The 14,830-nt window shown below is 45.0% G+C and overlaps 1 protein-coding gene and 1 pseudogene across 2 annotated transcripts; one reads left to right on the top strand and one right to left on the bottom strand.

Annotated features, from left to right (window-relative positions):
* Positions 1–3,947: 3,947 nt before the first annotated feature.
* On the bottom strand, positions 3,948–6,352 carry LOC147958360 (uncharacterized; annotated as a pseudogene). The gene is made up of 3 exons (XR_015612135.1): positions 5,583–6,352; positions 4,715–5,085; positions 3,948–4,642 (listed from the first exon to the last, which is right to left on the bottom strand). The product of XR_015612135.1 is annotated as an uncharacterized LOC147958360 (transcript).
* A 2,285-nt stretch (positions 6,353–8,637) lies between these two features.
* On the top strand, positions 8,638–10,706 carry LOC125521576 (uncharacterized). Its single transcript, XM_048686639.2, has 3 exons — positions 8,638–9,586; positions 9,653–10,026; positions 10,099–10,706. Exons 1-3 carry the CDS (start codon positions 8,758–8,760, stop codon positions 10,243–10,245), a joined length of 1,350 nt encoding a protein of 449 aa, XP_048542596.2. The 5' UTR covers positions 8,638–8,757; the 3' UTR covers positions 10,246–10,706.
* Positions 10,707–14,830: the final 4,124 nt, after the last annotated feature.

The raw sequence follows: 14,830 nt of genomic DNA on the forward strand, positions 1-14,830 counted from the left end.
GGAAGGAAGCATGCAGTCGTCGCTGCTACTTTGATTCTTTGAGTTTCCGATGCGTACTTTTCTTTTGGAGTAGCATCACAATTCTTGGATACTAGTACTACCACTTGGTTTTTTGTGCAAAGGAAGGTTAAACTTTTTTTTTGGGGATAAAGGAAGGTTAAACTTGCTGCACCGAGATTAAGGAATACTATTATTAAGGCTGGTCATAATGGACAAGACCATAATCTAGTAACTTACACACTTCCCTAGACTATGTTACTACCTCCACAATGGGTAGGAACATCTATGTAGTGTCATGCAACAATGTATTTATTATGTTATAGACTCATTATTTCTTGGAGTGTGTGATGTTCCGATAACTTAACTAGTTACCACAAGCACCTCTCTCTTCATTAAATATGTGACACATAAGTAAAGTTGTATTGGAGTGTGTGATGTTACTCCTAAGTTCCTCCCCATTATGACCAGCCTAAGTTGATCTTTTATGAAGTCTCAGGAGGCAAATTCTGAGCACGTGGAGAAAGAGTGCAAGAAGATTGGAAACCAATTGCATTGTTGACTGAAACAAACCGGAAGAGACTAAATAAAAGGGCCGCTGTAGAGGAAGAGAAAATACTATTAGGATATGGATATCAGGTGGCTTGACCATTCTATTATTTACTGGCTGTTGAAAATTATATTGAACATATTGCATGGAAAGTTAGTGCAATCTGAAATACTTTTTTTTTGGTGCATATCTCTTGGAAGACTTAGATTGCAGGTTTTTTTCCCCTTGAAAGTGCAAGTCATGGATTTCTTAAAATCTGTGTCAAATTAATTGGAATAATTTTATATACATTTGTCACCCTGAGTGGTCATCCAATCTCTGCGATATGGGATACTATTTGCTCTATGGAGGAAGATAGAAAAATCTTCGACGGAATGATCTGGTCAATTATGGTTGACTACACCTTGAACAGGAAGATACAATATTTCAAATAGAATTGGCTAAGAGGAAGTGTCTATTATGAAACATCACTTATTTATGGAGGAAGATGGGAACCACTACGTGGAAAAGGAAATTTGCTCTCACTTAACGGTATGTCCACTGCCAATGTTTGAATTATAATGTCTAATTTTCACTATTTGTTCAAATAGTTGGATTATGGTGTTTGTTTATATACATCATTCATTGTTGGACTACTATAGCAACTTTATTGGCATGCAACAATTTCAAAAGAAAATTGTTGTACTTTGGATTGGAAATTAAGTAATGAAACTCCCTTGTGGAGGAAAAGTATTATTGTTATAGAACACTCTATGCAACTTCAGTGAGAAGGTATTTGATTTATTGTTCTATCTTGGAGTCTATTGACTATGCCATTCTATTTGGAAAAGGAAGAGTGAAAATATTGCTCAATGGTAATTAGTGCATTGTGGAATTTTGTACAATGATCTCTTATTTGTTGATGGTCCAATGAATGTTGGCAACCCAAACTGTTTATTTTGGGGAAGATAACTCCACATGGAGGAATACCTACAATGGGAACATATGCTTGGAATATTTCTGTCATGGACAATTTTGTCACATATCATGGAACTAAATCGAGTGGCTCACTAATTCTGGAATTCAAAACTTTAGTGGGAGGAATTTGGTTTTCTGAAGCATATATATAATAGGTATTGGAACTTATACATCTTGCCCTGAAGGTGGAAATAAATGGTTTTATTGTGCTGGTCACATGTTATACTTAAGTGGAAAATCCGTTGATTAAATAATATCATAGTTTTAACAACTGATTGGTGGGGGAATTACACTTCAGGAATATATCGTTTGTATGTAAAGAGCATGGAACTATTCACCAGTGTAATATACCATACACTCCACAATTGAATGGAGGAATTGATTGTCTTGTATACTCCTTTGTTTCTTTGAAAAGAAGCATTGCATAAGGTCATTTGTTGATATCATTCTCCATCTAGTACAGTCACTTGACTGGAAGGAAATATTCTATTTTTGGCATGAAATTTTCAGTTATTACAAGGCGCACGCCGGAATTTTCATGGTTATTCTGGTGGATCAAAGGGTGTTTCCTTAGTTATCTGGAAAAGAATACTGGTGGAAAATAGGAACACAATCACTTTTATGACCGAGGGTGGAATTATTGACAATCATACTGGAATATAATATTGACCCCAAGGAAACTACAAGTGTCACTCCCAACATGACATGCTTAGGATAAGTGGGAGGAATTAGCTTGGAATATCATGTCTGTATAATTGTTATATGTTGTTGGGGGATCTCACTCTAAATTTTAGAGGAATCACTAAATTCTCTTAAGTTTTTTTTTCAATGTCAACTATGGGTGGAAGAATTGCAGGAAGGAATAAACTCAAATGAGGAAGAGCATAGTTTGGGAACTTAATATCATACCGAATAACCGCAAGCCTATTGTCTAGAAGTGATTTTTTTGTAAGGATAATTGGCTCACTGGAATATTATAATGCCACTCTTGTTGTTCAATTATTCACACAGAGGGAAATATACTTTGTGGAAACTCTCTCTCCTGGAATTTTGGGAAAGAGGAACTAAAGACTTGGTTTGCCAATTGAGTATATTATAATGTATTGTCCTATAACAAGCTTCACATCAATGGAATAGCAGGTCATTTGGTTTTCGAAATGAAGCAAGGCGGTTATCTACAAATGTATGTGTATAATATTTTGCATTATTATTGTATACATTAACATTGTTTTGTTGTTTGCAATGATAAAGTCACATTGATGGAAGTGAAAGCTTGGTCATCTTTTAACTTTCATATGAAAGGAACATTTGAAACATCCTATGTTTTATGAGTGGAAATGCATAGAAAATATTTTTGAAGTGTTTCTCTATGGAAAATTGCAAATCTGTTAAAACATATTTGATAAAGGGAATCATACTCAAACTCAGTGAGGAATTATAATTGAACTCCCGAGGAACATGGAATAATAAATAGTGTTGAAATTTGTTGCATCTTCATTATATTATCATACCTTAGCTACTGGAATTTATGCTGCATTCAAGAAGTGGAATGAAAGACAAGCAGCTAAGGGAATCTCACACATCATATAAGATTGTGGAAAGTGCATCATAACCTGTCACTTGTTCTAAAATTTATATTAAAGATAAACACATTGAGGAAGCTATTACTCTATCTACAAGATGAGAAATAAGTCCAGGTACGCACATTCAATTATTATTATTTTTGTGCTAATATGGTGCAGGTTCATTGACCGAAGTCGGGAATTTCTTCCAAAACATGGTTATTGATGGAACTTCATCATCTGATTGGATTTGATTTTTATTTCATTTTTTTGGAAACTTTATTGAAGATGGTTATCTTCTTTTTGACTCAATGTGGAATTATTGATATTATTGATATATGTGACTAAAAATAATTGATGCAGAATTTCACTTGAGGAAACAAAATACTCAAGGTGCCTACAGAGGTGAAATTACACTTGAGAAAATAATACTCGAGGCGCCAAGGACAGCTATGCTGGAATAATTAGGCGGAAACTAAAGATCTCTAGCGATCGTAGGTGTCACAGTAAGGAAACATATTGAAGGGAAGTATCACTATATATATAGTATATATATTTGTGGGTTTTCAACGTAGTGTTAATATGATTGTTGATCCCTTGACTAAGCCAGGAGGTATTTGGCAAGCATGTTAAGGCTATGGGTTACGAATATTTAAATGATCGTTTGGGACAAGTGGGAGATGTTGGAATTATGTGTCCTGTAACTATATCAAATCACTAGGAATTACTAATATTCAGAATACCTCATTATGGAATTTATATACATGTACTTATGCATGAAATTACTTTACATGATTATCATGGAACTATTACTTGCTGGAACGTATTTAAGTGATATATGCTTAAGGAAGCTGGTCGATTATTAGTGGAATACAATATTTATATTGGAAAGACTACCCGGGTACACCGATGATTGGAAGGAGCTAGATCGTATAATTAGATTACAACCCTAATGTTGATCTACATAATTAGAGTAATTTACACTCTATTATGGCACGTTGCTCACAAGCGCGTGCTCCGGAGACATAACGGGTAAAATCTGTTAACAAACAAATATGATCGTGGTTGGTAATTTGATCTGGACTCTATACCGGAAACTAGTTGTAACAACTAGGAATCTTATCTGTATAAGAGATGGACTCTTTGAAAAGACAGTATAAGAAAGTCCTACCCCCTATCCTCAGAGATGCGAATTGTGAGCGGCACCACGGATAAGCGTAGAGAAATTAGGGGTAGACCGCAAACCCTAAATTTCTAACAACGGCATCCTGCAACAGCTCCCGTGCAGCCTCTCGATGTGCTCGGTGTCTGTCGGCGAAGTCTTGTGGCTGCCGAGAGACTCCCGGCAGTGGCGAGCACACGCTGGTGGGCACCGAGTAGCCACGGGCGGCAGGTGGAGCGTCATAAGAAGGCGGACGACCCTCCTCGTCGTTGGCCTCGTCCAGGCTCCCTTTCTTCCCGCACAACGTCGACGACCCTGGCTCGGTTTTCACCTTGTTTGCCGATGCCGACGCTTGCCGGGCCATCTTCTCCGCCAGCATGGTTTTCATCATGTCGTAGACGGCGGAATCCATCCCTAAATAACAAGAGTAAGAGTAAGATCAGCCGCTGCACGCAACTTGGGGATGAAGGGGATTTCAGCGTTTACCTTCAGAGCTGGCACTTGTACGAGCAGAGGACGCCGGCGGAGGTGCGGCAGTTACAACGGCAGCGGCAAGGTTGCTGTCGCACAAACATGTCCTGATATCAACGGCGGCGCCACCGTTAGCACCTAACAGCTTCGCCACGGATTTCTGCTCCTCGTTTGTAAGCACCGGGTCCTCGAAGAAGCACTTGGACGGCTCGGCCAACTCCACGGGACAGGGCCACGGGGTCGGCGAGGAGAGGAAGAAGAACCCGCGCTTCCAGCCGCAGATGGAATCCGGCAACCCCGTGAAGCGCAAGCCGGAGTTGTCCTTGAACCTGGGTTGGAAGTAGTACCATCTTTTCTTGCGCCTGTGTTGGCGCAGCCCTAGCTAGCTCTCTCTCACAGCTGTGGACAGAGGTAGAAGAAAGAAGAACGAGTAGGACACATCAGGATTTTGCCCGGCGCACGAACGCCGCCGGCCGCACGAACGGCCACTTAGTTTTATTTCCTGAGCACGAACTCAACTACTAAACACCACCTGCCGATACACAGAGGCTAGCGAGCCTTTATACGTGCGCTCGTACGCACGCCACGCCGCTCTATACGGCGCTCCCAGTCGCCCACATCCCACGTCCCACGCCATACCTGGCCTGCGTTCCCGTCGCGCCCGTACGCGGACGACGCGGCCACCAACAGCCCTGGACGCGTTCTCCTCCGGCTCCATCGGCAACAAGCTCACACACGCGCACGTACACGTGCTGCTACACACACTCATGCAGCTACGGCCCTGACTATGCCCTGCTCGTCTGGCACCAGCACGTACGCGCGCCCGACACGCCTTGGCCGAGCCACAGTTTATTCGTCTAACAGCCTGTGGTTGAGGACGGACAGCAGGAAGAAACGCCGGAACACCGCGAGCGACGGCGGCACGCCGGCGGAGCGGCAGAGCACGAGGAAGCCCGCCATGATGCGCCACGTGTTGGGCGCGAGCTGCGTCCGCGCGATGCCGAAGTGGGCGAGCGCCTCGCAGAAGAAGGGGTGCAGCGGGACGCGCATCCCGGCCTCCAGCGCGTGCGCGTACACGCAGACGCACCCCGGCGGCGGGGGCGAGCACGCGCGCAGATCGCCGGCGGGGCGCGCGGTGTAGTGGTCCCTCGGGATGCCGTATTTCTTGCACACGGCGTCGACGTCGTCCGGCGAGCGCATGGACGAGACGAAGCCCTCGGCGTCGGGGCGCTTAGGTAGGACGGCGGTAGCGGCGTCATCGTCGAGGTCAGAGGTGGCAACCTGGTAGTCCGGGTCGGAGGAAGGGGAGGAAGAACTCATGGGCGCGAGGGGGTTGGTCTCTGTCTTTCATTGCCTGCTGTTGGAGTACAGCGGAGATATGAGCAGGCTGGTGGACTACTTTGAAGGGTCGGTGTAAAGTCGATTTAAAGGCTGATATTGTGATTACTGGACGATATTCACTGCATCACAAACAAAAATTGCTCGATATTACTGTGCGTACGATAATTCGGTGTATTTTTTTCTTCGTATGGCACTTTGATTATCATGCATGGTGCTACGGCGCATATGGCATCTCTGGAATGAACTCTCTCATGGAAAATCTGTAGTGTCAAGTTCTTTTCTGAGCAGCTACTATAGCACGTTGTGCCAAATCTCATCAAGCGTAGAAGAGATTATCAAAGGGAAATCCCATATGGTTTTGGAGCAGCAGCGAAACATTTCTGTCCTTATGCCATTGCGTTTGCAACTGGGAATCGGCCTCCCATGTCAAAAATTCCGCCGGTGATGCCTCAGGAGGCGCTATTTTTGCTCAAAAAACGCTTTTTGCGGAGCCGAACAGCTGGAGATGCTCTTGGGACACGCTCGGGTCGATCACGATGTCGTGTCATGATAAAGTCATGTGCTCTTTAACTTTTGTACACTCGGCAAAGTATTCCTTTTCTTTTGTTTCGCACATGACTCGTCGGTCTCTCTTCCCACAGACAGCTCGCACGGGCAGCTTGATCAGCAACAAATCCTTTTCCCTTCAACTTATTCTCGATAGTCCCTCGGACACGACCTTGCACAGGCATCAAGTATCACCGTTGGCCCTGGTGTCTGCACCGTCTAGATGCATACAAGCGCTGCTTGAATCAACCAGCAGGCATGGACACATGCCTACCAGCACGAGCTGGGCTACAGGCTACGGCCAGAGGTTATGATCGGTCAGGTGCAAAAAATAGGAAAAGCCAGTAAATGCGACGCATGCCGCTGCAGCCAGCCTTCGAGGCGAAGCTATCGCAAGCATTGCCGTCCTTTGGCCCGCGCCAGGCCTGTGAGTGTGACACTCCCAGAGCGAGAGCCGAGAGTAGGCTGAGGATCATGTGCCATTGGCCAGCCTTTCGTCCGGCCATGACGTTTGGATGGTGGGGCCATTATTCAGGGTCGGGAACTGCTCCCGTCCTCACCATATATTAAGAGAGGGTTCAATTTATATTACAAAAATGTCCAATGTATATTTAAAAAAATGTTCAACGTGTGTTACAAAAAAGTTCTCCATATATTAAAACAATGTTAAGAGGGTATGTGAATTAATGTTCACCATATATTATAAAAATATTTATAGTACGAAAATTATAAAAATGACAAAGTGAAAAAGAAAAAACTAGAAGAAAAATACAAAAGACCAAAGGAACAGGGTGTATTCTATACCAGGCATTATCGCTTTTTTGTGCATAGTAATACGCGCGTCATTCATATGATAAAGATCAAAATACAAGTCACGTAAAAATCGACATAACAAAATTGAAAGGCAGCATATAACGTCTCTGAGCTTGGCACCAAGGCCCATCACCAGCCTCCGACACCACCAAGCAGCCACCGAAGAAAAAAAAATGACGGATCACCTTCTCACCCAAGCTCGACGCGGCTCCATCACCAATATGCAGCTTTGCGGACCATTAAGGTGACGAACCAAAATTGAAGCAATCGTCGTTGAACGAATTAGACCAAGTCAACACCCCATACACGTCATCGAACTCCAAATCTAGCACCCCACCACGACTAAGATGTCGAAGGGGGAAATCATACTTGCCATCCATCAACCACGAACTCAGCACACGTTCCGTCTTCCAAATGTCCTATGTACAAACCGCAATCTACATTTGCTCCTGGACTACCTCCCAAGCTCAGCGCCGACGTTGGAGCACACACCGTCGCAACGGCGGAGTCCGAGGACACATGTACACCACAAAGATGTCATTGCCACAACATCCTTGCTTGCACGGACTGGTTCTCTAATCCATCACCGACGGTAGGGATGATCGTCTCACCGGAGATGAATCCGGAGCTGCTTTATTTAGCATCTTCGTCGTCGTTGTCAAAGCCAAGACGTGAAACAATCCAAAAACCTAAGCTACTAGTAGGTTTGAGCGCGTTGAGTGCGGTTGCGCAGTCGGACTAAAGTTGTATAGGTAGACTTGATCGTTCTAACGCCAACCAGAGCCCTTCACCAATCGTTTGGACTTCAGTTTCTAAAGCCTTATTGGAGTGAACTATCCTTGTAAGCAGCAAATATCTACCCTAGTCATCTCGTAAAATCATCCCTGTCCCGGCCTTACCATCATTTGAACTGAAAGATCAATCTACTGAAAGTGCAGCCCATCCCGGAGGTGGACTTGGCCATGGTATGGTTGGGGTTGGGGAGATTTGGTAGAATGTGAGCTGCTCAGAAAAGAACATGACACTACATATTTTCCATGAGAGAGTTCACTCTAGATGTGCCATATGCGCCATAGGAGTACCATGATAATCATGTACTACCTGGTGATCAAAGTGCCATATGAACAAAAATATACGCCGAATTATCCTACGCGCAGTAATATGGAGCAGTTTTCGTTTGTGATGCAGTGAGTATCACTAATCAGCCTTCAAATCGACTTTACACAAACCCCTTCACAGCACAAGGACAACGACTCCTCGATAAGCCATCAGACTAGTCCACCAGCCTGCTCATACCTCTGCTGTAGTACAACACGGGACGGGAGACACCACAGACACAGACCAGCAACCCCGCGCCCATGAATTCTTCTTCCTCGTACTCCGGCCCGGACTACCAGGTCGCCACCTCCAACCTCGACGACGCCGCCGCTACCGCCGTCCTCCCGAGGCCCGCCGACGCTGCTCCCGTCGTCCTCCCGAAGCGCGCCGACGCCGAGGGCTTCGTCTCGTCCCTGCGCTCGCCGGACGACGCCGATGCCGTTTGCAAGAAATACGGCATCCCGAGGGACCACTACACCGCGCGCCCCGCCGGCGACCTGCGCGCGTGCTCGCCCCCGCCGCCGGGGTGCGTCTGCGTGTACGCGCACGCGCTGGAGGCCGGGATGCGCGTCCCGCTGCACCCCTTCTTCTGCGAGGCGCTCGCCCACTTCGGCGTCGCGCCGACGCAGCTCGCGCCCAACGCGTGGCGCATCATGGCGGGCTTCCTCGTGCTCTGCCGCTCCGCCGGCGTGCCGCCGTCGCTCGCGGTGTTCCGGCGTTTCTTCCTGCTGTCCGTCCTCAACCTCAAGCAGAAAAAAAGATGGTACTACTTCAAACCCAGTTTCAGGGACGGCCCCGGCTTGCGCTTCACGGGGTTGCCACATTCCATCTACGGCTGGAAGCGCGGCTTCTTCTTCCTCTCGTCGCCGACCCCGTGGCCTTGTCCTGTGGAGTGGGGCGAGCCGTCCAAGAGCTCCTTCATGGAGCCGGTGCTTACAGACGAGGAGAAGAAATCCGTGGCGAAGCTGCTAGGTGCTAACGGCGGCGCCGCCGTTGATATCAGGACATGTTTGTGCGACAGCAACCTTGCCGCTGCCGTGGCAACGGCCGCCCCTCCGCCGCCGCCCTCTACTCGTTCCAATTCCAAAGGTAAACGCTGAAATCCCGCTCATCCCCAAGTTTCGTGCGGCGGCTGATCTTACCCCTGATATCCAGGGATGGATTCCGCCGTCTACGACATGATGAAGACCATGCTGGCGGAGAAGATGGCCAGGCAAGCGTCGGCATCGGCAAAGAAGGTGAAAGCAGAGCCAGGGTCGTCGCCGTTGTGCGGGAAGAAAGGGAACCTGGACGATGCCAACGACGAGGACGCTCCACCTGCCGCCCGTGGCCACTCGGTGCCTACCAGCGTGTGTTCGCTACTGCCGGGGGCCTCTCGGCAGCCACAAGACTTCGCCGACGGAGACGGCACAGACTGGGAGGCTGCACGGGAGCTGCTGCAGGGCGCCGTCGCGCCACCGCAGCAGCGCGTGTTTGCGGCGACCGAGCCATCAGACGTCGTCGCGTCGAGCTATGTTGCGATTCTCCAGGTATGCCAGAGAACGCGGTGTCAGATTCAAGCGCTTCACTCGCCGGAGCATGCTCACATTATTTGTGCGCAGGCGGCGAACTACGTGTCGTTCTCCTTGGACTACGCTCTGGAGCTGGAAGAGAAGCTGTTGGCGCGTGAGGCGGAGATCGCCGCGCTGCAGAAGCAGCTGGAGGAGGCCAAGGGCGAGCTCGCCACGGCGAAGGTGCGGCGGAGGTAGTCCAGGAAGCACTTACCACCAGAGCAGTGGTGCCGCTCAATGGCAGGAGTGCCCACGTCGCACCTTCAGCAAGTCCGGCAAGTCGTTTCAGCGTCCCACACACATCTTTCGCGTGCTTCGCTACATCGTAATCGAGTGATCCGTTTTCGTTGGGGAAACGTTTACACCCGCCGCACCGGCCGAGTCTTCCGCTGGTCAAGGGAGACGCGATTCAAGGGTAGCCTGCAATTCAAGTTTTAGCATAAGACTCCTTGACTGTGTTGACCTCTGCAGTCTACCCTCTCCAAGAGTAGCTGCAACATTTCAAGTTTTAGCATAAGGCTCCTCGGGAATCCAGGTGTGTGGACAGAAGTGTCGAGTCACAAATCAGCTCCGTGGAACCCGTGAACACTCCTCTTTCTCATTTTCTCATCTAGACCTAGAGTAACACCAACGTGAAACCCGTGTTTTGTTCGCTTTTCGTTTGTTAGTGTCGACCGTCCGTCCCCTTTTGCGTTTGGATCCAAACTTATTTTTGTCCTCGCGACGGGTCTGCCGTGTAACAAAATACAAACATAGTACATAGTTTCACAACCAAACAAATATATCATAACTTACAAGCCAAATAAAAATATTATAGTTTACAAGACAAATAAAAATTCAATTGTCTCAAATACATTTTTAAAACGATACGTCAATTGGCTGCCAATGTGAGCTCGCATATGCCCAACCAAATCATTTAGCAGCTGAATGCGAGTTTTCCAATCACGCATTTGATGATGAAATTGGATGAACTGTGCAAGCGTTGCCGCTTCTCCATGCTCAGGCACAACATTGTCAGCCTAAAACCAAAACCCTTGGTCGTAGATACGTTTTGGGCGCTCATCCTCTACGATCATATTGTGCATGGTCACACAATCAGTCATCGCCTCCCACAACTTCTTGATGCTTCAAGTTCTAGTAGGATACCGAACGATGCCCCATCGTGATTGCAGAACACCGAAGCACGCTCCATATCCTTCCTAGCACTCTCTTGCGACTGGCCAAATCTCTTCCTCTACTCTCCTATAGGGTTGGAGATTGTCTTCACTAGAGTATTCCACTGAGAATAGATACTGTCAGCTAGATAGTATCCTTTGTTGTAGTTTTGGCCATTGATATTAACACTGACCTCCGGTTTTTGTCTGATGAGGCAGTCACTCTAGAGCCCTTTATTTGGGATTTCCTGTTTATGAACGTCTGTGTCACTCAAATTGCTCTTGACATGAGAGTATCACCGTTTCAATTGGGTCAGTTGATGTCGTGTTTGGATTTAATTAGTTGACTTATAATGCGGTCAAAAATTGCTTCTTGGCTCCTAGAAAGTATCACCATTTCATTTGTTTTCATTGCATTCCAAAGTATCGTAGCTAGGTTTTTTCCTGGGCTATATCTGATAGAGATATACTCTCTCTGTAATCTAAACGCTCTTATATTTCGATCTACGGAGGGAGTATGTTTTACAATTAGACTTTTTTTGAGGAACTGTTTTTTGAGGAATTTGTTTTACGGTTAAACTTCGTAGTTCATAAAGCATACGTAATTTGTACTCCTCTTTAACATGTTTTTTTAATCAAGCCTCAACATGATGTGCTTGTTATAACCATCATCTAACCTGGAGTACAAGGCATGTATTTACCCATTGTATCGAGTCTTAGTTGTAACTAAATACGCAGTCTATTTGTAGCCGACTAGGGCCCTCTTTGATTCGCAGGATTTTTAAATCGTAGGAATAGGAAAAGTATAGGGTTGGAGTGGCATCCACACATGAATCCTACAGGATTAGCATGGAGTGTTTGATGGCACAGAAAAAGCAAAGGAATTGTAAAAAGAGGTTGGAGTGGATGTTAGATTTCCTATGAAATGTAGTACAAAAGATTCCATAGGAAAAATTCCTATGGGATCCAATCCTATAAATCAAAGGACCAACATAGGAAAAATTCTTAATGATTTCAATCCTCCAGAAATCCTATAGAATTCCTTTGAATCAAAGGAGCCCTAGGACTTCATCTTGTAAACCGCTCCGGGCCAAGGCACCAACTTTGGCTCACTGAACTTTGTCGTCAACTCGGAAGGGCACATTTCATCGGCCATAGATTCCCTCACCCTCTCCCATGTAACTTCGCTTGTTTTCGGGACACCATGAGGGGACCCATACAGAACGTGGTGGATTTTGCCGCCTTCACGCCCTTTGGATTTCCATTCATGTTGGGCGCCCAGTAGTCGTCGACTTTGTACCGTTATGGCTGCATAGGGGCGGGAGATGGGCTCGACATTGGCAATGAGGAGAGGGTCATTCACTAGTGTGCCCATGCTGTCAACTGCCGAGGCGATGAGGTGTTGGCCGAGGTGACACACATCATCTTGCACGACACCGATGGAGCGAGATGCGAGGGTCATGGAGGAGTCCATGTCGTCGTATTCGGGGCCGCGGGCACTCTAGGCGTCACTACTCCGAGGCAAGGAGAGCGGCACCGCATGCGTGAAGGAGTTGAAGCTAAAATGTCTACCGCGCAAGTCAATTTTAAGATGGAGTCTTGTCAAAATATCCCTCTTCGTCCAAAATTGAGGCATTAGGGCTCGTTTTAGAGAACACTCAGTAATTTTTGGTGATGGGTTCTTGGTTGGCGACTCTACATAAGTGACAATTTCCGTCCCATTCACGAGAGCCCTAGTTATTCTGGATGGGCCTATTTTAACGATTCTGCTTGAGTTTCTCTAAGTCCCCCCCTCTAAAAACTTAAATTTCTCATAAATATGGAGTTAATTGAGAACTAGCCCTTCGCTAGCGGTTTTAGCTGCTAGTTTTTTTGAGTTACTCCTTGAAAACAACCCAACCCGCTCAAATTTGAGGAGCACCATAAACTTAACTCCTCAAAAAACGCGGATGATCTCTCCGGCTACCGGTCGCTCGGACAAGCGGTGCCACTCTGCCCCCATGGCACTGCCCTGCCCATTCCTGGTCATGTTGCCACCTACCGCTGCCTTCTGCACTCTGCTGGCCATTGCAACCTACAGACGCCGATACACGTGAATTGTTTGATGAAATGCCTAAAATAATTATTTTCTTTGCGCTTTTTGTGTAATCATGGAAATATGTTTAATGCAAAAGAACGTGCAAATTAGGCTAAATATAATAGAGAGTTAAGTTTAGAGGAATTGTTAGTTGCAAAATCTTCAACTACTCAAAAAATAATGATCTTCAACTACTCAAATTTTGTAAGGATATAAAGTTTGAAAGTGGTTCGAGAGGAAAGGCTAGAGATGATTTATTAATGAGGTAAATACATCACTGGTGCTTGAACTTGCCACGAATGTGCACTTTAGTGTCTGAACTTGCAAAATACATTGAACTGGTTCCGTAACTTGGCATAGACGTGCATATACGGTTCAAATTCGTTTCTATATGTCCGCGACGCTAACGATCGCGCCATCATGGCATGGGACTCACCGTCAGGGACAGGGTGTGTGGCCTGGTTTTTTTCGAAGAACCCTCTAGAATACTTTTTCCTTGCAAAGATAAATTATAAAAAATATATTAATAATTAAAAATGCGTACGGGGTTCAAGACAGCAACCTGACGCGCGCAGGTGAGTGTGGCTAGCCAGTAGGCCGGTTCAAATTTAGCGTCATAAAAAGATTCATACAATATACATATATAAAGCTGAACAACATAAATTTAAAAATTTATTCTAGCAATATAGCCCTATTTATTTGAACCTACAACCAGGGGCTATATAGCCGACGCACATACCACTCCAACTGACGACATCGAATGGTAAAAATGATAAATTTAGGTTTATAACATAACAAGCCCCTCTCACTAAATTAGACCATGGCGTGGCTCAGTTTTTTTATTTCAAAATTTTGTAAAAAAATACGTAAAGTATAATCATTTGTTACAAACAATAGACATATAATTAAAACAAATTACATTAAAAATTTCATATAATTTCATAAAATTCCAATGCAATAATTTAACAAAAATACACATAATAAAATTATGAATTAAGATTATATCTTATAATTTGAAAAAATGTCTGCCTTTTAATAAAATATTATATTGGTTTTACAAATGTTCATATATGTAAATAAATTCTCATATAATTTTAAAGTTTCCACATTCTGAATAAAATATTCACGTAGTATATAAATGTGTTAAATGCTTTAAGTAAAAACTGTGTGTTTTCTAAAAAAAATACAAGCCTAGTGCGCCCTTAGATTGCGGATCCTCATATGAATAATACTTGAATCATATAAACATGTCTATCATTCATAAATATTTTCAATTGAATGAGCATGTCTTAAAATAACATGTGATTTTTTAATGACATGAAGATTTTTGCATTCTTTTGAAATTATGTTTGTTAGACAGTCATATAGATTACTTGTACTTTTGATACATGAGAACTCATTGGTTGGAATGGCATCTGTACCTGGTCTATAAGCTTTGGTCGGATGTTCGAGTCACATAGTTGGTACTATTTTTGCTGGTTCATTAAATTTCTTTTATTTACACTTCGCAAAAAATCCCTTTATTTATGTTGTTCCGCCTAGTTTATAAAGG

Source organism: Triticum urartu, chromosome 7A (genome assembly GCF_056163025.1).
Source record: "Triticum urartu cultivar PI428250 chromosome 7A, HENAU_Tu73, whole genome shotgun sequence".
Classification (NCBI taxonomy): domain Eukaryota; kingdom Viridiplantae; phylum Streptophyta; class Magnoliopsida; order Poales; family Poaceae; genus Triticum; species Triticum urartu.